The 23,525-nt window shown below is 47.6% G+C and overlaps 1 protein-coding gene across 4 annotated transcripts in view; it reads left to right on the top strand.

The window, feature by feature from the left end:
- The first annotated feature begins 18,937 nt into the window (after positions 1 to 18,937).
- MITF (melanocyte inducing transcription factor) overlaps positions 18,938 to 23,525 on the top strand; it is a 106,392-nt gene continuing 101,804 nt past the window's right edge. For all 4 annotated transcript variants that reach the window (XM_086470421.1, XM_086470422.1, XM_086470419.1 and 1 more), the window contains exon 1: positions 18,938 to 19,053. In XM_086470421.1, the coding sequence (XP_086326547.1) occupies positions 18,950 to 19,053 (104 nt within the window). In that variant the 5' untranslated portion in view covers positions 18,938 to 18,949. The remainder of the gene's footprint in view (positions 19,054 to 23,525) is intronic.

The raw sequence follows: 23,525 nt of genomic DNA, 5'->3' as shown, positions 1-23,525 counted from the left end.
CTTCTCTCCCAAGATTTCTGAAAGACCTAAATTCTTGCGTTTGCTACCATTGGTGTTAATAATATGTAAAATGTGATTGAAGCAACTGGGAAGCCGCTGAGTCCTTGGTACGGTCCTGATCCAATTTTAGTGAAATAGTGACTAGACATGGTTTAAGACTAGATCTAGGAACTCACTGTTAGACAGTGTGGTGCCGCCAAAAAGGGTGACTGATTGTGGTTGGGCCAGCAAGCCACGAAGAACTGCTTGGGACTGCCAAGGGTAGAGGAGGAGGTAAAAGGTAATTCTGGCAAGGGGAGATCATGACCACTGACTCATTGACCACCCACCCAAATGATACCACCGACTCAAAAAGGACAACAGAAGAAGACAGACTGCTCTAATTTGCATTAGAGGTGAGGAAGAAGAACCAATCACCGAAGGGAACAATGATGAATATGTGTCAGTTAAGTGTATAATTACGGAAAACTCTGAGGCCAGGTGTGCTGCCTTGGGACAGACACCCACCAAGGCGCAGCGGTGAACTCCAATACCTCGATGCTGGGTGTATATCGGCGTTTCGCACACCGGGTACCAGAGCCCGCTCGTGGGACACCGCTTTCACCGGGGAGAAAGGTGGTGCCCTGCTTCGATTAGAAACCAGCCCGTGGCAGCACATCTGATCGGAAACTGGGAAATGTGAGGCCGAAAGTGATTATTATTTTTTTTTGGTAGGATGGGATCCAAATCGGTCTTACATTTATATAAGAAAACCTACTTTTTCACTCCCAAACCGGATCCTACACGTATTAGCAGACAAACGCCCTGCACACACTTTCCTTGACTCATCCAACCCCCCCAGCCCGCTCGCAGGGATGCAGCTGGTTCCAGAGGGACCCTCTGCCGGGTGACAACCACAAAGGCGGCTGGGAGGCACCGTGGGTCCCCCCCCCGAGCGGGGATGCGGGAGCGCGGCGGCTCCCGGCGGGGCGGCAGCACCATCTGCTGCGGGCGGCGCCGAACGGCAGCGGCGGCCGCGGTGCCGCCGTCCCGGCGGGGCCATGGGGGGCACCGGGCTCCCCGGGTGCTTACGGATGTCCCCGGCTCACGGGAGGGGAGCTGAGAGATGGTTTTCGCCCCTCATGGGGAAAGGAAGGTTTGGTATTACTTGGGTGCGAATTATTTTCAAATTATATTTCCTATAAATAGGACGTAACGGCTCCATCTCAGCTCCCGCTGGGATTTGGGGTTAAATATGGACATCAGGGCTTAGAGACTGACTACAGACTGAGCTATAAATCGCAGAAATATTAAGGCAAGTTGCTTGGTGGAACAGCCCCTTAGTGAGCAGCAACGGACTATGCTGGAGCGCCGCGCGAAACGCAAACTGGAATATTCATCTGTCTTGCTAAAATAGGAAATGTCAAGTTTCCACAGAGCCTTTGTGGCATTTCAAGTGGAAAGTGGTAAAGGGCAATATGTCTGCCCTAATTATAGAAGTTGGTCAAAACCTCCGATTTGATCTTATAAAAGGAGGAAGTTCAGCGGCGACGCCTGCATCTGAAAGATCCAGGACAGACCAGTTTTTGGATGGTGGCTGTGATGGCACTTCGGGAGGCTGTTAAATGAGAGGACTGACACGGCTGTGCTGAGCTGAGGGCTGTTTGGAAACCTCTCTGCTGCCCTTTTTGGTCACCCTGTAACTGGTAAACTGTTTTCCTGCAAAAGAATGGAAAATTGAGCAATATGCTGAAGGCTTGATCCAAAGCATATTGGCTTCAAAGCCCATCCCAAAACTTCAGCTTCAGGGGAATTTGGAGTCCACTCATCCCAATAATTTTTGCTTTGAACAATAGAAAACAACTTAATTTTTCAGTAAACAGACAGGAGGTGCCAGACAGATACACCAATCACCTGAAAATTTGGGTACCACATCTTGGACAAATTTCAGCAACTGAAAATACTGTGGAAATGGTGTTCTTGGTAGGACAGGAGCATTTTACCTCAGTGAGACCTGTAAACACAAATAACCTAAAAATTGCTAGTAGGTGTATATCGTCTCCCCCTTAAAGTCTTTTCTCTGGGAAGAGTGGAGGTGTTTTAATACCCAGGCCCTTGGCGGACTGCGGAGCAGACAGGGATTTTCAGTGAGGTTCCCTGGGCATGGAGAGATGGGCTGTCTCCAAAGCTGGTGATGTTCAGAGGGCCTTGGCCCTGCTCCTTCTTGCACAATGCCCGAGAGCAAAGCACAGGCGAGTGTGAGGAGGCACACAAAGCAGCCTGCTTGTCGCAACTGTTTTTCAACAAGGCTTGCTCTGCACCCAGCAAGGGGTTTGGCCTATCCAGGAATGTGTGCTTCCAGTAAGCTCCTCTCATGAGAGGAAGGCATGTTTAGGAAACCCACAGCGATTTTATTTCCACATTTCCACGCAACAGAAAAACCCCAAAAAACTTTGTCAGAAAATCTCAGCAGGGTAAAATACCTGGTGGGTGGAGGATATTGGTGAGGAGGGGCTTTGGGGTGGTACAGGCAAGGGCTTGCTGGACCAAGGAAGCCCCAAAGTACCCCAAATGCCAATGCCAGGGGAGTGTTTGGGTGTATGCTGCAATATCACGCCACTAGCTGAGCCAGAGTGCAGTAAACCTTCTGCTGGGGCTTTGGAAAGCACTCTCCGAAGCTGTTGAGATGAAATTCCTAAATTATTGTTAACTGAAAGAGCTGCATCATGAATAAGGGGCTGTTGAAAAAGTAATTTTAAATGCAAAATTCTGCCTTAACCCTGCAGTTTGCAAAGCCCTATTGACAGTGGGTAGAGATTTCACTTAGTTAAGTCTCAGTCCCACCTGTTGCACCCCAGAGGCCTGGTGGCCATGCTGGAAGTGGGACTCTACCTTATCCTCCAAGCGGAAAGTGCACAGGGCTCTTAGAGAAAACCTCGAGTTCATCCTCTGTAGATTTACTTTGGGGACAGGCTAAGGAAGGAGCTAAGATCCTGACCTACAGTTACATCAGCTTATTCAGCTTCAGCAGCCAGAGCACGTGGCTATTAGTAATCTAGTGAAAAATGTAACAACACTTGCTTAAAAATAAACAGCCCACTCAAAAAAGGAAGTTACAATAAATAAACTGCATGAGAGGTAGCAATAAAAACTTTATGGCTGCAGTCATAGTTGGCTGTAGAAATCCATGTCTCTAAAGCAGGAGGTATTGAATATTTTCTTCCCTACATCTTGCCATTGAAATTTCCCCAACTGGAAGAAAGCAAGTGCCCCCAAGCCTGTGTGGCGGGGAAGGAGACATCACTGTATTTAGAGTCACCTCGGTGCTTCTGCCCACACAACTTCCTTTCTTGAAGTCATGCTGGTAGAGAGAAAATGTTTTCCTTCCACTTGCTCAGCAGAGCATGGTGAGCTCATAAGCAGGAGACTTCAACTTTCAAATGTTGAACTCGACCGAGGTCTCATTTCCCTCTTTATTTATGTTTTCTTCAGCAGCTTCCATGAACCGAGGCACACTCTGTTAAGCTCATCTTCACCAGCTTTCACTCCTCCTTGTCTGGAAAAGTTGCTGAGAGCGGCTCTGGTCAGCCTGTGAGTAATCCCCCAGAATTACTACAATCCCAGATAACTGGGACTCGCCAGGTGACACTGGGACAGCCGAAAGGGGGGGTGGAAGAGGTTCCTGCCTAGATTTTCTTTTTGGTCATTTTGTGCAACTTCAGCCCAAAAGGCAATTGCTTAAAAAGAGCTCGAAAACAGAGTGGCAAAAGCAGATGGACTCCCACCCAGCTTTACACCACCAAAACCCAGTCAAAGGAGAGGACCCAAACAAAACTGCCCATTGCAAGGGAACGGCCCAGACCCCAATACAAACATGGCAAGTGCCAATCTACAGAAGCTCTGACCTGACAGGGCTCAGTGCGAATCCTGAGAGTTGCTCCTCACTGCAACATCCCACCCCATCTTGCAGAGATATTATCCTCCCACGCGTGTTGATATTGTTCTCCAGAAGGCGTGCGGTTTTTTATTGTGCTGGTAGAGTTAGATGAAACTAATGAGTCAATGGTCTCACATTTTTAAACAGATGGTTGAGATATCACTTTTGATTTCAGTCAGCTGCTGTGCTTCGCTGCCTCTGTGTTTTGGACTGAGTGCTTGGGAGTACACCTGTAGGGAAAAGAGGCTTCACATGGCTGTGGATGCAGACTGGGGAGGAATGGGACCTTGCCGCAGAAAGCTTTCCGCTGGTTTTAATGAGCTGCTGTTTTGGAAAGAGATAGCTTTCTGTCCGAGGCCCTTCAAGGAGGGTGGTGGAAGGGAGGTGTCTGGCAATGGGACAAGGCAATTCTTGAAAAAGAATAAAATTGTGTCCTGAGAATGACTGGGGCATCCTATCTGGCCCCACTGCCAGAGGGAGAGCCGCTGACATAGGGATGTCAACCAGATTTCAAGAGCCTTGGAGAGGTATTTTGGAGAGATATTGGTGTTTGGTCTCACTGCACATCTTCACCCTCTCTCAAGCTGTAATGTTCTTACTCATGTTGAGTAGTGCCTCTCTGAGGTAATAGTCCCACTGGTTACAGTAGGACTACTCATGGCAGACACTAATATTCAACATGAGTAAACAGCTATACGTGTGTGATGGGGCATATGAGGTTGTTCAGAGTCCTGTGGTTTGCAAGTCTGTGGGCAATGGTAGGGAGACACGCAGAGTATTCAAGATAAATGTCCTCAAGGTTTTGTTGACATTTCCGCAGAGCTAAACATGAAGACATTTCAGTAATTCTAGTTGGAAAGATTTCTTTTCCTCTGTCCTAAACTGATTTCCTTCCCATTGTTGTCTGGGTTGTGCTGGCTGAGCTTAGAAAGTTAGGAGTAGAAGCAACGTATGCAAAAAATAGTTTTTATAGATCTCCTGGTACCCGAATTCATGCTAGGAAGTACCCATACTTGCAGCTCTGAGGATGGCAAGCAGCACCTTAGTTAACTTCATGCTGATCTGATGTCACACGTTTGATGTAAACTTCATAATGATGACATACGGTAATGCTCACCGCAGTCTTAGCTGCTCAGCAAGTTAGGTGTTGAGGTAAAATGGATCCTGAAGGTTCCCTGTGAAGTTGGTGAGAGAGGCTGGTAGAAGCCTCCATGACAGCACTGGGCAGCTGACTTTGGGACGGCCAAAAGTAAGGCCCTGTTGACAGCGACAGTTGCACAGAGACCTTAAAAGTAGCAGGGAAAATAAAATGCAGAGACAAACCAGAGCAAGACTGTTTAGAACATCTAAAAAGACAATATATATTAGATGGGAGAAATGAAAGTCAAATTAGTACTGAGCAAAAGAGCTTTACCTGCAGTGCACGAGGACTGGAAAAATTGTCAAGCATATTGGTATAATTAGTTTCGCAATTTTGGGGATGATTCTAGTGAGTATATTTGTGGCTTCCTGTCTTGACTGTGTAGCCAAAGCCATCGCAAAAGAGTTGCTTGACATCCTGGGCCCATTCAGCAGAAAGGTCCACGTACCCCAGTGGGCTCCAGGGCAGAGATGTTGGGCAGCCAAGCATGGCAACTCTCAGCTGCAGGCACACCCCTACACCAGAGATTTTGGGCTTCTCTGGCACCCAGTTCACAGATATTTCAATAAATCCCACTCTGAGGTGTTCCTGAGAAGCTGGGAATAGAAGAAAGGAAAAACCTTGTTTAGAGAATGGAAAAATCCCATTGCCTATGCCTTCTCCAAAGGAGCCTGGAGGCGGGAGGGTGCTTTGAGTGGCATTCGTAGAGGCTTCCAGTCCCACATAATTTGCGTAGGATGTTTCTCACCGTTACAGTCTGCAGGGACAATTCTTCCCCCTTAGTGACCTAATTTTGGTGAGCAAGCAACCATTTGGAAGGCCTCTCCTGCCTGACTTCCCGACTGTAGCTCAGAGCCAGCAGGAACGGGAGCCCGGGTTCAGAGCTTCCCCAGTGGCACAAGGTTCAGCAGCCCCACGACTCCCACCTGGGAGCCCCGCTGATGTTGGTGTGCACAGAGAGGGTGACACTTGAAGGACAGAACATGACGTTGCTAAAACAAATAGGTCCTCAGGATGCAGCCTAATGCAAGCTTCAGATCCCACTGTGAGTAACTGGATGTGGCTTACTGAATTTTAATAGAGTTTTGCCAAAAGAAAGCAACTTTTTTATACAAGGCACATGATTCTCCTTTGAAAGAATGTTTACAGAATAGAGCTCATTGCCTCATCAGTCAGTGTATCCTTGATATTTTCATTTATGTGGTTTCTTGTTCAACACGTGTTTGAATCATAAGACTTCTACCCCTTTATCTGAATTTATCTACTGGGAGCACTTTTAAGAGTGAAATGTCAGTCAGGTGCATGCCAGACATGCAACAAACACAGGTTTTTTTCTCTCTACTCCCTGTCTCAGTTCTCTGGAATTCCCCTCTGCTGCTTTTTTAATGTTTCCTTTCCAGCAGAGGATAACAGGTCCAGAGTTTTCTCTGACCAACGAAACATGCTCAGTGAGGTCCTAGGACCAGCTCCTTGCTTAGCATTGCTGATCCATTTATAGCATGCCAGGAGGTTCTTTTGTCTCCCAGATGAGAGTCTTTGAAGATTCCTCATATTTCTTTGGCTGGTCTGTTCTTGTTTGGTACCAGAGGGCTCCCCTCAAGCCTTTGATGGGTCTAAAACCTGACAGCAGCTGCTAGCGCTGCTGGCCTGAGTGTTCTTCAGGTGGGTTTTGCCTTTGGCTTTACTTAAATAGCAAGGGAAGGGAAAATCAAATAGTTCAGGAGCACTGTTAGGGCTGGAAGCTGGGGGTGGGCAGAGAGCACGGCACTCTGCTGCAGATATAAAACCTCCTGCACGGCAAGGTCTCCACATGTGCCCTCCCATACCTCGTGGCAAGCGCTCCCTGCACTCCCCTGGTCTGGAGGTCTCTGGTTTCTGATTTCTCGTGCAGCAGCTGCAAGGAGATCGGAGGAAGTGGGCAAGGCTGGAAGGGGAACAGAATGTCATCATTTGTGGTGAATTATTTCTTAATGCCAGGTGTAGGAGAGACCGTAAATATATGCGCTGGCACAGTTTTAACAAACTTCTCTCTTCACTGTAATAATGCAATTTGCTAGAAAATCTTATAGAAATCCAGGCCAGAATTTGGATAAAAGATGTAGCTGTTTGTTTTTCCCACACTTATTTCTTCACTTAATGTATGTAAGTGCCATCAATAGCATGACGTGAGTGCAAGAATGATGACAAAGAACAAGCATGGGGGTGGTGTGATGCTGAGCAGGAACAGCTCGAAGTTTGGTGGTTTAAGCAAGACTTGCAGCTTGAGACGTTTAGAAATCCCACCAAAACACTGTATCTACAACACATGAACTTGCCTGTATGCCCTGGTTAGCTACCCCTGGAACGTTTCCTGGCTGCTGTGTGCATTGACATCACAGGCAAACGTAGCTGCTGGCATCGGTGCCTGTGTCACATGGATTGCATGAAAACAGGGCAACATCTGGCAGTGAGCGCTTCAGACCCCTGCTCAGAAAATTGAGTGCAAAAAGGAAATGTGGTGGTTCTGCTGTCTCCTGAGTGCTTTAAAAAATAAGGCAGAGACTCAAGAACAAAACTATTTCTTAACGAGGCCTACATGATCTTTCCAGTATTAACAGTCTGCAGTGAGCTCAGACGGCATCTCCCCAGAGTGCTGATGTGGGGTTTCAAATGTGTCTGCAGTCAGCAAAGGCATAACCCTACTGCTGAAAGCCACCACAAAGCCCTCCCCACTGGCACAGGGAGCCGACGGCCGTGGTAGCTTCAGTCCGTGCTCAGCCACGCAACTGAAACCAAGAGGCTACAGCAGACCTGTGAAGGTCAGCACACGGTTCAGTCTTTGTCTTTGCGTTTGGATGCGCTGCTGAATTTTACCGTTAATGCCCAAGCAGGACAAGAACCCTGTTGGCTCACCGCTAGTGGAAGAGGATCTGCAGTGCTAACTGGGCCTGTGACTTTCCGTTAATTACAAGGTGCTGTGATTGCGTATTTACATTTGCTGATGATGCCGATGTCTTTCAGAAGAAGGTATAGAGGATTTTACATGACTTTCAGCTGGAACACGATGTCACCAACACTCCTCCTCCCAGGCTGGTGGAGCAGTTCTGATTGCTTGCAATGCTTTATTAATAGACTTGCTAACATCAAAGAAAGCTTTAGGAACACTTAGGATGCTGGGAAGTGCCAGTGACTGCACCTTGTGCTGCTTCTGCTAATAATAAGTAAAAATTATAAATAATGTATTTTTATTTTCTATCCGAGATAACTGAGGGCCACCAAGAGGTGGCCTTTCAAAGCAGCATCCAGCAGTCCTGTCATCTCTGATGCACACAGCAGAACAGGGACAGTGATTGTGTGCTCCTTGCTCAGCATTTTGGTAGGAGTGAAACCCAGTGCCTTGCGGGAGGTGGGGGTGGAAAAGGGGTGCAAGGCCTTGGGCTGGTTTGCAGGCAATGGTGAAAACTGCAGGTGTGCACCAGAACAGCTCTGGTGGCAGAGACCTGAGGGGCTTTCATGTCTTGAGTGGAAATGACTGCCCTTGCCCCAGAGGTGCTAACTGACCTCATGTGCATCGCTCTGCAGGGGGTTATGAGAGTCATGCTTGATTATATCTCAGCAAGACAGGACATCACAGCAGCTTCAGGTAGCCCCCTTTGCGCTTGCAGTGGATGGGAAATGTGGCACCTGGTTAATAACCCTGCTTCATGAGGAGGAAGATGATTTTCCACGAAAGGATAGAAAGGTATTAAGATGTCTTGCGACCACCTGACATGAATGGGGCAGGATCGAGCTCTTTATAAGGAGTGACACTTGGGCTCCTTGGATTGGGTAGCAGCTTCTTCAGGCTTTCCACACATCTTGAGCTCTGATCCTACAGTACTTGTAGCCCCCAATACATCCCTGGTTTTCAGTAAATCCAGCCACCAGCAGGGAAAATTAAGTGACAAAGGCTTTATCAGCTCCTGACAGATCAACCTACTTCAGAAATAGCTCTTGCCTGATAAGGATCAGGTATAACTGATGCAGGAACTCTCGCTCGTATGTATCTGAACAGCTCTGTGAGCTACAACATATAGCCTCCTCTTTGCCTTTATTGAAATGTAAAAGACTTATGGAGGTTCTGGCAATGATCAGGGATAATTAGCTAGATGCAGTCATGGGTGTGAGGCAAGTACTGGGTTCCTTGATACTCATTGACAGTTTTGGACCAAAGAAGTGGTGGCTACTCTGCACTGCTTGGATGTCCATAGGCAAACAGAGGTGCGTAGCTTGACAGAAATGTCCTCTGTTTCTGTCAAGGACAGCCCAGCTGAGCATGGGCAGGTAACACAGTCAGGTAACTTCGGCTGCTCTAGACTAACACCTCCCCAGCAGACTTAGCTTGCTGCTAAACAAGGTCTTCGTGTCGCAAATAACTTTGGGTTAAGGCCTGCTGTACAACGACTTTTCGCAGAAATCACTAGAGCGTATTTTCTCCATTCTCCCACAACAGTACAGAGTGTACTTTTTATTCCATTTTGCCACAGTAATGGCATTAACTTCTGGGAAAGCAGACAGCATGAGCTCCAGGTCTGGCTTTCTTACTGACTGGCTCCTTGGAGAGAAGTCAGCTCACTTTAGCCCTATCCATGAAAGCTGCTGTGCCAAATAATTGAGGCCATCTGAAGCAGTTGGAATACCCTGCTCTCATGCACTACATCATCTAGCAGGGCGTGGAAGGTTAAGCCATGTGTCTGTTCATGGATTCGAGTCGCTCAGCTGTGTACAGTTTGGTCCAGGCTGTGCTATTCTTTATCAAGTCTCCTAATCCAGAAAGTAGTGTTGGTACTGGTGCTTCCCAAAGGACTGCCAAAACGAACCCTCCAAAACAAGCAGTAGCGGTTCAAGCTGTACCATTGGTGCTGTTGTACTGTGCACGGCTGGCCCATGGCTACATGTTTTGTGTGCACTGGCTTTTCCCAAAGGTTTTGAAGCCAATTCCAGTCATTAGCTTTGTGGTCGCACAGTCAAAGGGACCCTTGCCAAAGAGCACCTAGGGCGATCGAGCAGTTAAACGCTGCTCCCACATCTGGGTCCCCTGGTGTTAGCTGGGGGACCAGAGAAGATCCAAGTAAAAGCTGATGTGAGCATTGTGCCCTGACTATTCACAGGCCAAAACTGTTAGGAACAAGCGCTGGAGGAACACAGGACAAAAAGAAGTGTGGGGTAAGAGCTGGTGGAGGGATGCAAATTGAGGGGCAAAAATACAGAGGCATATTACTGGGCAAGTTGCCTATTTTCTGCTTCTTGTATGCACGTATTTCAAGTAAACATTCAAACCCATTCCTGGATTTATGCTGAGGGAAGGGACATCCTTTCTTCACGGCTGATGAAGCAGGTGCCTTCCTTCACAAGCAGGCAACGGGTCCGACAGATCCACGTTAGCGTGTCGGGCTGAGTTACCAGGCCTTTAACTTCCCTTTTTTTAGCAAAGCCTCACCTTTAAAGAAAATAATCCTCTGGCAAATTATCCTTTCCAGGTAGATGGAGGCAATGACACAGATTTACATTGCCTGTTCAGATCAAATGGCAGCCTGCTGAGAGAAAAGAGGGAAGAAAAGAAGTATTAAATCCCTGTGGGGTTTCTGAAGTAGGCACGCATTATGAGTAAAGCATTTAATGATCACTCAAGAAGAGCTTTGGGAATCCTTTTTTTTTTTGTATGGGCAGTTTTGATCTCAACTACACATAGTTTTGGCCTGTGATGCTACCAATTATCTCTGTATAATACGGATTTAAAATACTTGCCACACTGTTTTGCTAGCTGAGGGCATCCTTTTTGCTCATCCAAAAGTGTGAAAGGTAACACAAAAATTCAGCAAATTGGGCCTTATCCTTTAATTCCTCCACTTTAAAAACCCCACAAGTCCCAGCAGGCTTTATGTACTGAAGACTTCTCTTTTTTTTTCCCTTTGGATTTCTGATTCTCTCACTGCTTAGTTTTTGTTTGAAGACAAACTCATTAGGTGGAGAATGGTAGAATGGTAGAAATGAATTGTGGTAGAAATACTGCAGATGAGAAAAACCAAAGGGATTATGACTTCAGGTAGGGAATATTTTAATATTTAATAGATTAATATTTAATATTTTATTCTGATCTCAGGTTGGTGAGTATTTTAAGACATTTGGGGACGGTTTGTGTTTTGTGATGCACGTGTAAAGGCCTGATGTAAAGTAGAAATACGAGGGTCTTGGTATTTGAGCTCATTGTGACTACAAACTACAAACTTTCCTATTTCTAATGTAAAAAAAAAACCCTTGTTCTCTTCAAATAGCACTCGTAATGAAATTTCTCTCAGAAGATAGACGAAGCACTGGAAGCATTCATGGGACTGTATCAAAACAGAAAGCCTGAGAAAGTTTTCACTGAAAAAAAATGTGCTTTTTCCATTCAAAACTATTATTGGACAGTGGGAAAGAAAACAAACACCTTCCCCTCTAAATTGATGAGATTACGCATATTTTGAAAAATGGCCTGTGATTTCGGTCTCACCTTTTATAATAGGATTTTCAGGAAACAAATTTAGACCCAAGTGTTGTTGATGTGAAGATGACACAGTTTCTCAGGAAAGCTGAGAATAAGGCGCCGGAAACCATCGCTGCTGGGCCAAGTCCTCTGTTCTTGATGCACTTTGCTCCTTGTTAAAAGTAGTTTCTTACATGTTTCTACAGGTTGTACTGGTTTAAATACAACAGGGAAAAATTGGCAGAGGTGTACAGTTCCCTTTTGATTTTAAAGCAGTCTAGTTAAACCAGTGCCAGTACTTCGGGGAAATGTGTTTAAACCAGTTAACTCTCTAATCAGTTTAACTAGCACTGATACTGTACCGAATTACATTAAATCAGCGTAAGTGAGAGTTTAACCTGGTTTATCTACGTCTGCTTTGGCCTTTGCACCAGTTTAATTAACCGGGTTCGCAATGCTGTGCTAGCCAAATGAGGTTGCCCTCGCAGACTTTATTCCATGGACTTTTAGTGAGTTTCAAGCAGTTGTTCCCAGCCTGCCTACGGCTGTGTCCGAGTCCCAGTCAGAGATACCTGCTGGGGTCCAGCTCCGGCTGCTTCTACCGTCGCCTTTCCCTCTCCCAGAGGGCCTGCAACAGCCCAGCAGAGCTCAGCAGGATGAGTCCACATGCCTTCCTGCAGTGGTCTTTGAGAAGCAAGACCCAAATGATTTCCCACTGAGAGAATAACCCCCCGGTCCTTGGAAGGAGCTGATCACACGTAGCCTGCTGCCAGCGCTTTGTTCTTGGCCTTGGATTTGTCTTTCTCAAGGTGGTAGTTCTTAGAGTCGTTTTAGCTCAGGAGAATCTCAGCTTTCACTTAAAGGAAAGGCCAACTGCCTGTCTGTCAGCTTGCAAACGCATCACCACATCCAAGGGTGACTGACTGGGTGTTACTGGCCGGGAGCCCAGTTTAGAGATCCTCCTCTCCAGGTCATGGACTGAAGGTAAGAATCCTCAGCCATCAGTTCTCCATCCTGCAAACCTCTTCCCTGAATACGTCCCCAGACCAGGTAAGATTGACCGTTTGACCCTGCTGAGGAGCTGTGACCTCCTGACGTCCTCCATTTGGACCCAGGAACATCTGTCTTGAGCTCCAAGCTCAGTCTCTAACATGGAAGTCATGAGGGCTATTCTTTTGATTAAGAATCAGAGGGAATGACTTAATCCCCAGGCTGGGCTTTTTTTTTTTTCTTTCCCTAAAGCCAAGTCAGAATGACATTGCTCTTGCAGCTTCTGTTTGCACCGCTGCTGCTGTTGCTAACCAGTGTCATGAGTTAGCGTCTGGAAAGAGGAACATGTGAAAATCAAAACAAGGATATTGAACAACAGAGATTGTCCAGTTCCCCCTTGAATTCTTCCGTTGCCCATCCAAATATGGCACAGATGAAGAAAGAAAGGACTAAGAATTAGTGGATGATTCATTAGAGTAACACAATTAATTCAGGAGCCCCAGCTGCAGAATTAATCACCTTCAGTTCTGCTGATAAAACCACCCTGGGACTGACAGGGTTTCAGACTTTGTTCCAAACTGATGACACAGTCTTAGAAACTGTATTTTAAAATATGAATTCTGCTTATTTCTCCTGAGGTATTCATGTAACATGAGGGCCCATTTTCAATCTGCGAACTTGAAACTTTTTCTAAGAGCAGCAGATGCAAACCTTCCAGTGAAATTATTAGACCTGGCAACAGCATCTTGTGTGGGGCACGCTGCGGAGAGCAAGGCTGTCCTGCTGAGACGTGGGGTAGCTGACCCGTTGTTCTCCCTCACGAAAAGATTTTTGGATTCCTTCTCAAAACATCTGGTTGCTTCTGGCTGTCTAGCAAAGCCCAGCATGCGAACTGACAAAGCTTGGAAGAATTATCTCGCTGTATGTGGCAGTTGGTTTTCATGTACATCAGAGATAATGCTATGGGCTGTTCTTGTGACAATCCGGCTAAACGGTCATTCTGTGAAAAACTGTACCTGGTATATGCAGAGCAAAGCAGCAGTTAAATTTCCATGGGTTTCATCCCTCTTGGACATTTTCCATGCTAAACAGGAGCAGGATTTCCCCGCTGTTACACTTCTGAGCTGCTGTGTGTAGGGGGCTTATGCTGAGAGGAGCTTGTTTGGTTTATTTTCCTGAGCGGAGAAAAGGAAATCCCTTGATTTGAAAGCAGAAAGGATGAAAACTGCACCTTATTGGAGACAAAGCTCAAACGGCACTCGGGGTAGAGAGAAACTGTGATTAAATCTGGAGTAAATGTGTGAGGGTATCACCGGGAGGTGGAAGGAGCTGAGGTCTGAAATAGAGGGAATGTGTCTTGGGTGGGCAAAGAGACGGGATGGCAGCTGAGGAGGGAAGGATAACAGGAGACAGATAGGGGGTCTGCAAAGAAACAGTGTGGCTGGATAAAAAGACACTGGGACAAGAAATGAGGCAGAATGACAAAGAGCATGGGCAGAGAGGGGCTTTCTGCTACATCTGACCTGGGAGAGTGCAACGATTTTGATGATATACTGGGGATGAAAGATTTTAACTGGCAATATATGAAGGAGCAAAGAAAGGGGACAGGGATGTTCCTATGAGACTCTACAATCTCTCCATGGGTACTGGAAGCTCTCACTTAAATGCCCCCTTTCTTTCCATAGTCAATGCTGAAGGCTTTTAAACAAGTCTTCTGCCTTGTAGGGAGATAAAGAGCAGTAACAACTTCTTGTCTTTTAGGCTGCAAGGATAAACTGCATTCTTTTCCCAAATTTCACAGTGTACAATACAGAGTACAAATGCAAAGTTCTGGGAACCTTCTTCAAAATTAAGTCACATGTCTGTTTATCTTTTTTTTTTTTTTTTGAATAGCAGCATTGTCTATGTTTAGCCTGTACCCGGGGCTAAACTATAACAGTCACTCTATCACCCGACAACCCCTCACCAGCCAGGGAGGGAAACTGGGAAAAGGAGAGCAGACTCCTGACTCCTGAGACAGGAGAGCAGCCCTCAGGACCAGGGAGAAGCCAGAGGAGGAGCAGGAGGAAGCCCAGCAGGAACCCTACAGGAGCTCCCCTTCCTCAGCAAACCTTCCCCCTTTGTAACGACCATGGCATTATGGTCTGGGCTACCCCTGTAGCTCGCTCAGGTCAGCTGCCCCGGCTGCCTCGAAACTGCTAATGGTGCCTAGCATGGCTGGCCTGTGATTCTATCCCAGCCAAACCAGGACAAGCATTGACTGCTTCCTTTCCTCTCCAAATGAAGGCACAAATATTTGTTTTGGGGGAATTCTTCCAAACTGGGAACTCTGCTCAGTCGGGTGTAAATTTTTTGTCTACTTATAGAGATAGCAATCTATGTTGCTACTCCCTGCTGTCAACTAGAGATCCTCAGGCCGTGGTTTGAGTAACATTACTGATGGGAGAACCATCTTAAATGATACTTGCAGGCCAGAAGAAGAAAAATAGAAACGATGAGAATTAGAAGTGAAGATACCACAAATGAGGGAACTGCAAAGAGTAATTATGGGGGGAAAAATAGCAGCTCTGCCCAATGTGCTTGCTGCATGTTAAATTGTGCACCCCATGTATCTTGAAAATCATTGCTGAAATCACAGGAAACGTTGGTTCAGAATGAGGAAGAGCTGTGTCTCCTGATAAACTCTTCGGGAGCTGCACGGCCAAAGTCCTTCAGTTTCCTGAACCTCTGTGCTTCTTTCTCAGACTTGATAAGAATCCAGTCTGAAAAGGAGAATTTGTCCAATAAGCCGAACACGTCTTTTAACAGCTTTAGCAATATCAGACCCATCAGTTGAAAAATAACTGAACAATGCTGACCAGAGAGAAGATACCTGCATGGCACTTGGGAGCCCAGAAAATCGCTCATGGCTTTTGGAGGGGTTATGTTAGTTTGGGTGAAGAACAAGACAGAAGTGTCATATAAGCACTGAGACCGCCTGTATTGCTAGGTGTTAATTTGCAAGTCTAGGAAGGAGTTAACAAGGCATGAAAAGCTCATTCCATTTGTAAAAAGGGAGAACAATATAAAAACAAATGTGGGTAAAGGGAACATTATCTTCAAGGGAACAAACTAACATGTAGTTGTCACTATAGATGCAGATTTGCACTAAATCATTCTTGGAAGCAAGGCCAGTTTCAGGCAATAGAAAACCAAGCCGTGCATTCCCAGTGATCCCTAAATCTGATTATGTGACTGTACCCATGGTGAAACCTGACTTTACCTCCTAGAGAGTGTTTGGGACTTGCTCATAGGTCATTGCCCTCAGTGGAGCGACAAGCGGCAATGCTACAGAAATCCCACCTGGTAAGAGTCTTAGTAGGGTTGCGCCCATAATGCGAATACCAGATCAAAGTTCATGTTCTGCCACTGGTTTGATGTTTGACAAATGACATTTCTGTGTTTTGTTTTTCAATTTACTAAATGGGATAATCATTCTTGCTTGCCTCCCTAAAACAGTTTGACATCCATGGCTGGAAAACACTCAACAAGAGCTATACAGAAACTAGCTACGTAGAATAACTATACAGAAATCTAAACCCTGCATCAGCGCAATAGTCACTTCATCTTTAACTTTACCTAATATTTATTTTGGGTTTAATTTAATTTTCTTTATGGCAATCTAACTGCAATATTGGCATAATAGGATTCCTCTTTAAGCATCATGTTTGTTTTGGGGCATGCTTATGTATTAGTATCCTGCTTAGGCACAGTGGAAGTATTGTTCCTTCACCCTGAAAGATCAACCCTAAAAAAACCCATCATAAACACAAATGACATCTACCGAATAGAAGAAAGTTTTGTATGACTCAGCAAAACAGCGTGAAGGTCCCAGTTAGCCCAGGTGCAAGGAGAAATTGCCCCCATCCGAACACCAAACAGAAACTTCGCATTGCACAGAGGGGGGCGGGGGGATGAAAGACACAAATAAAAGCTTCATGGTCTGATGAAAAGAAAACCAGCTTCCTCTCTCCCTGTGAGCTGCACATGCCAGCCACGCTGAAGCTGAGGAATGTCAGGTGAAGCAGCACTGCCTAGGACATGTATTTGCTTAGATCTTAGCGCTTTAGAACCAGCACTATAATTAAAGCAGAGCTGAAAGCTCCCAAGCTGTACATTTCGAACAGCAGAAGAGAGTATCTCATCTTTACACCTGGAAAAATAGAAGGAAAGTCATCACAAAGAGATGAGTCCTGCTGCTTACTGCCTTGCATCGAATCATGTCGCATTTCTTCACTCGTGAAAACACAGCTCATCAGAAACACCCCCTAACTCACAGAGGCTCAGGCTGTAAATGTAGCTTAGCAGCGGGTTTTTTTCTAAGTTGTTTCTAATTGTTTGTCTGTTGGTTGCTTTTTTTTTTTTGGCCCAAAGCACTGCCAGCGAGCCTCTCTCGAGCTATCCCAGCCATCTGCCAATGTGGGCTCAAAAGAACATTCTTCAGGGCCTTATCCAATTTGTTGTATCTGATTCATTAAAGTAATTAAGTCATTACTCGGACTTTGGCAGCTGCATATTAATTTCAGACCTAACTTTCTAAACCAAGCGAAAAGTCTTGCTTTTATTTCATCAAATCTCACGTTGCCTGAAACGAGTGGGGGTCCTGGCTGTCCAGGTGTGAGCGGTCCACAGTGCAGCATCCAGCAGCTTCTGCAGCTGTGACCAAGGAAAAGGACACATGGAAAAGCTTCTTCTCCGGCGCTCCCGGTCTGCTGGAGGTAGCGGTGCTGCGCTGATACAAGAGGAGTGCTGTGATTTTAGCTGCGAGTGATACGATGGCACCAGAATTATTAGCCAGCAGTTACCAACACCGTCCTCAAATGCCTTTGAGTTGTGCTGTGACTTTGTTTAGTGAGGGGAAAGCTCTGGGGAAATGCCACGAATAAAATTTCCTATGGCATTTCTGAACTGGAAGGTCCCTGTCACCCTAATGTCACAGTGGGCAAGGGGACAGGACGGAGCTGAGGAAGGTTTCTTGCCCTCTGAACATCCTGATGGCCAGTGCTGACACACAGCCTCTCGTGAGCACGGGAACTGAGCCCCGCTCCCGACCTCCAGCTCCCTGCGGCACCAAAACTCTGAACTGAGAAAACCAAGGAAGGCCAAACAGGATTATTTAACAAGTCCTGAATGGAACCCTCCATCCCCAGGGTCTTTGAACCCCAGGAGGGACCAAGGTCATCACTCACAGGGGCTGAGCAGCCACTAGACATCTCTGATCCTCGACACCACCCGAATCCCCCTGTGCCGAGACCTCCTCCCGTCCAGCCCTCCTGCTTCGCTTCTCCCCGGGACCTGGCGCCTGCTCTGGGTACAACGGAGCGTGGCAGAGGCTCTCACAACCTGGTCTGGTGGAGGGTGACCCTGCTCGTGGCAGCGGGGTTGGAACTAGATGATCTTTAAGGTCCCTTCCAACCCATTCCATGGCTCCATGACCCTTCCTAACTCCGTGTCAAAGGATTATCTGCTCTTAGTTTCCCAATCCTGACAGGAGCCGATGAGGAAGGCGAGGCGGCCTTAAAAAATTTCTGCAGCCCATCACTGAACCCCAGCCGGCTCTCGAACTCGTCATTTTGTTGGGCCTTTCTTTGCAACGCTTACGAGCTCTTCCCGACTCACGCAGGCACACAAAGTTGGAAGGAAGCCTCCTCGAGCTGCAAATTCTCGCGCTTATTCTGGAAAGCGCCAGCAGTCCTGGGACGTGAACGCCCACCACTTTTGTACCCGGGAAAATAAATTATCGTGAGCGGCCCACGCTCCCGTCACCTGTAGAACTCCTGTCTGCCTGCGGACCCACCGCCCCCTCCCCTGCTCGGCGCAGCCCCCACCTCAGGCGAGGCCAACGCCTGAGCCCGCAGCTGCCCGCACACCCACCTCTGGCGGGACCCTCTGCCGGCCATTTTCAAGGGGGCGATGAAAAGCCCCTTTTCTTTGCGTTTCCATCTCCCTCGGCCGCTGCGTGGAGCTGAGGGCAGGCGTGACGTCACGCGCGGCACCGCTGGCGACAGAGCCGCCTGACGTCAGCCCTCAGGGGCGGGGCGGGGGCTGAGGGAAGGGAGGGGGCGGCAGGTGGCGGGCACGGCTCGGCTCGGCTCGGCTCGGCTTGGCGCCCCCGCCCCCGGCTGACAGCGGTGGGCCCGGCCCGGCGCGGCGCGGCCCGGCCCTGCGCTTCCCTTCCTGGCGCGGCGCGGCGCGGCCCGGCGGGAGTTGTAGTGCGCAGCGGGCGGAGGCGGCCGGGCCGGCCCCGGGGCGGACTACAAGTCCCAGGCGGGGCGGGCGGCGGCGCTGTGTGTGTGCGGGAGCGGGCGGCGCGGCTGGGCTCGGCGCGGCGGTAACCTCCCGTCTCTTCCCTCTCGCAGCGGCGGCGGCGGCGGCGACGATGCAGGCGGAGTCGGGGATCGTGCCGGACTTCGAGGTGGGCGAGGAGTTCCACGAGGAGCCCAAGACCTACTACGAGCTGAAGAGCCAGCCCCTCAAGAGCAGGTGGGACAGGCGGCGGGCCGGCGACCCCGCACCGCCGGGCGGAGGACGCGGTGCCCCCGCGCTGCGGGGCCGGGGCGGCGCGGCGGGTCCCCGCGCTGAGTCAGGCCCTTTGTAAACGCTAAAATACTACACCACCCCCCCCCCCCCTCGCCCCCCAAAACACACACAGCCACCCCCCGCGTCGAGGGGAGGCATCCCGCGCAGCGGGGCGGCCATTTAGTGCTTCCTGCCATAATAGCGGCGTTGTTGGGCGGGAGGGCGGGCCGGGCCGGCGTTATGTAAAGGGCATTGTTGGCCGTGCGGGGCCTCGCTGTCACGCCGGGGGAGCCCCCGGCGCCTCCCCGGTGGGGGGGTGGGGGACAAGGTGTTGGCGGCACCTGCCCCCCCCCCCCCCCTCCGGTGAGCTCCGCTGCTTCTCATGGCCATGTCTGTCCCCCCCCCCCTTCCCCGGCAGGTGCGGCGGCGCTCGGGTGGGGTCAGCGCAAAGCTGCAAAGTTGCTGCAAGGTCTTGTGGCGTGAGGTTGTTTGGGTTTTTTTTTTTGTTGACTTTGAGAGGAGGTTTGTTACTTGGCAGTTGTTTGGGGACTGGAAACTTTTGCCTAGGTACGTCACTTTCTTTCCAAAGTATTTTCTCCCCGAGATACACGCTTTATTCTTATCTGGAGCGGCTGCGTCGCATAGATATGGCCCTTAAAGGGAAGTAAGGCGGTGTGTGGCTCTCTCCCTTACGGGATGTTAGGTACTCGCTTTCCGTCCTAGCGCTAGAAAAAGAAAGCAAATGCTCTCCCGCGCCTTGAGCATCTACTTTGTCAGCAATGGCACGTTCCTCCCTCCTCTGCTTTTTCATTCAAAGTACTCTGGCGGCAACGAACCCTCCATTTCATCACAACGCTCTCCTGAGCAGTACTCCGCTGAATAGAAGGTCGTGGCTGCGAGTGTATCTTGTTTGCGATCGGGTCTGTTGTTAGCCTGTCGTTGTAGTCAGGGGTTTTGAACAGCGCTCTTCGTACGTCTGTGCATGCGTTTGAAAAATGAATGAGAAGGTAAATATTTAAAATAAAGTTGTGCTACAATGAGCATAGGTTGTACTGCCTGTCAAACACACTTCAAAGTAAGCAAATGAATTTTTGATCATGCTCTGAATGTTTAAGAAGTGTTGAAGATCTTGTAGTAAAAGATGTTAAAAATTCTCACTGTTACAAGGACCGGTAAATCGGGGGCCAGCTCCTGCAGCCTGTCTTCACAGCAGCCTTATTTCACGTTGAACCTTTGGTATTGCCGAGAAGTGGTGTGCGTAGCGGTGGTGATGGGCAGCCTTTCACAGCCTGACGGGCCAGCCAGCCTAACCAAAGCTGCCAGAACTACTCGGCACTCCCGGGGTTGTGCGGGGAAGTTGCCATTAGCCAGGTAACTAGCTGGGAGCCAGGCTAATGTGTGGAGAGAAGGCAGCGCTGAGAAGATGGGTTTGCCAGCAGTGCTGGGTTCCAGCTGTGATGGAAGCAGCTGGGAGACGCACAGAGCTTTGGGTTCAGTGCCTGTGTCACCAGTGGAGCGCAGCAGTTGCGGGGCAGATTATGACAACTGCACCGTTGTCAAATAGCCCTATTTGCACCGGCTGTGGGTTCTACCTGGTGTGCAGCAGTTGTCCCTTTATGGTCATCCACTTTGCAGTCAGCAGGTTGTCTATGCCTTCAGGTAGTGTGGGCATGGACCATAGGTAGCAGGTCTGCATTGGAGCTGAGATAGCAGGTCTGCATTTGACCTTGCACAGGTGTTCCAACTGCTCTTATTTCCTGTGAGTTGATGCTCTGGGACCCGAATGCATCCCTGTGTTGTTCACTTCTTTCAGGGGGAAGCGAATAAAGATACTCTGTACTGAAGCACTGGAGTATTTGGCCATCTTGTAAATGTTGTCACTTCAGACTTCCCTAGACTGAATTGCCCCAGTATGTTCTTACCTGATACTCCTGCAGAGCCAGCACTGTCCACCCTTTGGGTTTAAAGGGACCCCCATGCCAGTTGTCCTGACATCCTGGTGGTGCCTCAGGCCAATGATTGTTCTGATGTCTCTAGGAGGGCTTGTTGGGTAGGAGAAGTGACCAGCTTGCTCCAGTCTGCCTCGTGTCCTTCCACACGTACCCATGCATACAAGAACAGGGAGCCCTGAGGGTGGAATAACAACCCGTGGTTTTTCTGGCAGATAGCTAACTGGCATGTTAACCTCAGCGTGGAGCCTGCCCGGCTCACGTACAGCTCTTACCTCCAGGTAGAGCCTCGGTTGTCTTCCTGGTCTTGTGGAAGATGAAGCGAAGAAGCCAGGGGGCCCTGACAGGTCTGTATAAACCTGTCCCTGGAGCCAGGCTGATAAAACCTCATGATAACGGGAGGCAAAAGTTGCTCACAAACCTGTTTGCTTCATGATGCGCAGATCGTAATCTAAGAGGACTTCTGTGGTCCTTCAGCTTTGCTCAGGCCTGAAACCAGTCTGACTGATGCTTATCAAGAGTATCCGGCATCACCCTGCTACTTTCTCTCGTGGAAGTAAATCAGGAGTAATTGCACAGCAGTCAGTGGGATAGCACCAGGTCAGCGTGGTGTAGCGATGGGACTCTGGCCGTGAGAGCTGCTTTCTTACCGTCTTCTCTTGGGAGCAGAGTCAATAGCTGATGTTAGGAGATGAGTCTAAATAGCAATCTACTCTTTTTTTTTTTTTTTTCCCTGTTGAGAACTGCCAATTTCCTAGCAACGTTCAGGGCTTTCTTTGATCTTTTTTAACCGTAAGAGGTGAGAAGAATCCTTGGCTTGCTCATAGCAGCTGAAATTGTGAGTACAGAGAAGAAGCCATCCAGCTCAGAAATATGTAAGAATGCCAGTGCTTTGAACCAAGAAACTTTTTTTTGTTGCCCGGTTTAACTCAACTCTGCTGCTGTCACTGTCCTTCACTCAGTAAAACTCTCCTATTTGCTTTCTCCCAGATTTGTTGTTTTCTAATACATAACATCCAGTTAAAGATTTCTTCTCTTCAGTGTGCCCTCGCAGTTACTCCATCCATATTTCATAATTCAAGTCTGCAATCCAAAGCCACAAGGAGTCTGATAATAAAAGCTTTTTGCAGTAAATACTGTACTAACTTAGGCCAAGCCACAACTGAATGCTAGAGGCCAAGGAAAAATGTAAGCCCAGCAAAAAGCTTTAATCACAAGGGATGGAGAGGATACATGGGGCTGAGATACATCAGTTCCAACCATATTTCCTAAACCCCTCAGACTCATGAGAAGTTAGCTTCTTGTGCGAAGTGCTAGCTACATTTAAGGGTTCTCTGGAATTTGCTGTGGTTGAATGTCTTTGAAAACTGAGAAGATGTTTCAGTTGCTTTGGTTTCTCCAGAGTCACTTTTCACTGTGGGAGGAAACTGGACTGTATGACTAGCCAGTAAGACAATGAGATTTATTTTTTTTTTCTCACAATTATACTTTATTCCTCCCCTGCCATATTCCTGAAGGATAATAATTTTAATTTATAAGTACATGCACTTAAGTATGTATGTGTTTGTGTAATGAACTAGTAGATAAGATCTCTTTTCTGGTACGAGCAGTGCACACTGAAATCGATGGAGTTTTATTTTTCAAGCAATCAGCTGAAGAAAATAATCGGTTATTACCAAAAGTAAACAGAGATCCTGACGTGTATGCAGATAGTCATCGGGGCGCTGTAGGCTTAAGTTACATCTGTCGTACGGCTCATGTGGATTCTTTAAATCATTTGACTTACTAAGCGAAGTTTTGGATACTAAACTGGTATCTGGAAGTAAAGCTTTACACTCTGCCTTTGTGCAGGGTGATCTGAACTAACCCAGATGTGCCAACTGCAGCAAACTCTGTTTTTTGGTTCTCTGTAGCGTGTGTCCGTTTGGATGGTATGCCCGACCTAGTAAGTGCTGGCAAATTATTGTCAGTTGTCGTAATTTACTGCCTTGCTCTTAATAGAACCATGTACCTGCAGGTAAATTACTCCTCTTTGTGCTATTTTCTGTTGCCCTTTCCCAGGTAATTTATTTTCAGACTGGTTAAAAAGCACCTGAATGATGCAGTTACTGAAGTATTTTTAGTGGAAAAAATTATTAGGAAATGCTTTTGAGTTACATGATAATTTTTTAGGAAGCTTATTCGTGCTTTATGAGCAATAGCATTGAGATGTAGAGTTTGTCATTATTAAAGAAGTGATGTTTTTATAAAATTCTCATCATTCCTGGTGTCCAAATGCTTTTTTTTTTTTTTATGTGACTCTTCAATATTTTACTTGTATCGGCTGGTACCTCATCTCTATTCAGTTAGGATCCTCTGTAAAGCACCTTTTTAATTTTCGCTTTTCCTGGTGCTGAGTTAAACAGTAAAGTCTTGATTTAGTTGAAAACTTCCCTTTTAATACACAGTGTTTGTTTGAGGAAATATTAATTTCACCAAAGAGACACA

The sequence above is a fragment of the Leptosomus discolor genome, chromosome 9 (genome assembly GCF_034619465.1).
Source record: "Leptosomus discolor isolate bLepDis1 chromosome 9, bLepDis1.hap2, whole genome shotgun sequence".
NCBI classification, from domain to species: Eukaryota; Metazoa; Chordata; class Aves; order Leptosomiformes; family Leptosomidae; genus Leptosomus; species Leptosomus discolor.
This window is presented reverse-complemented; position numbering and strand designations above follow the sequence as displayed.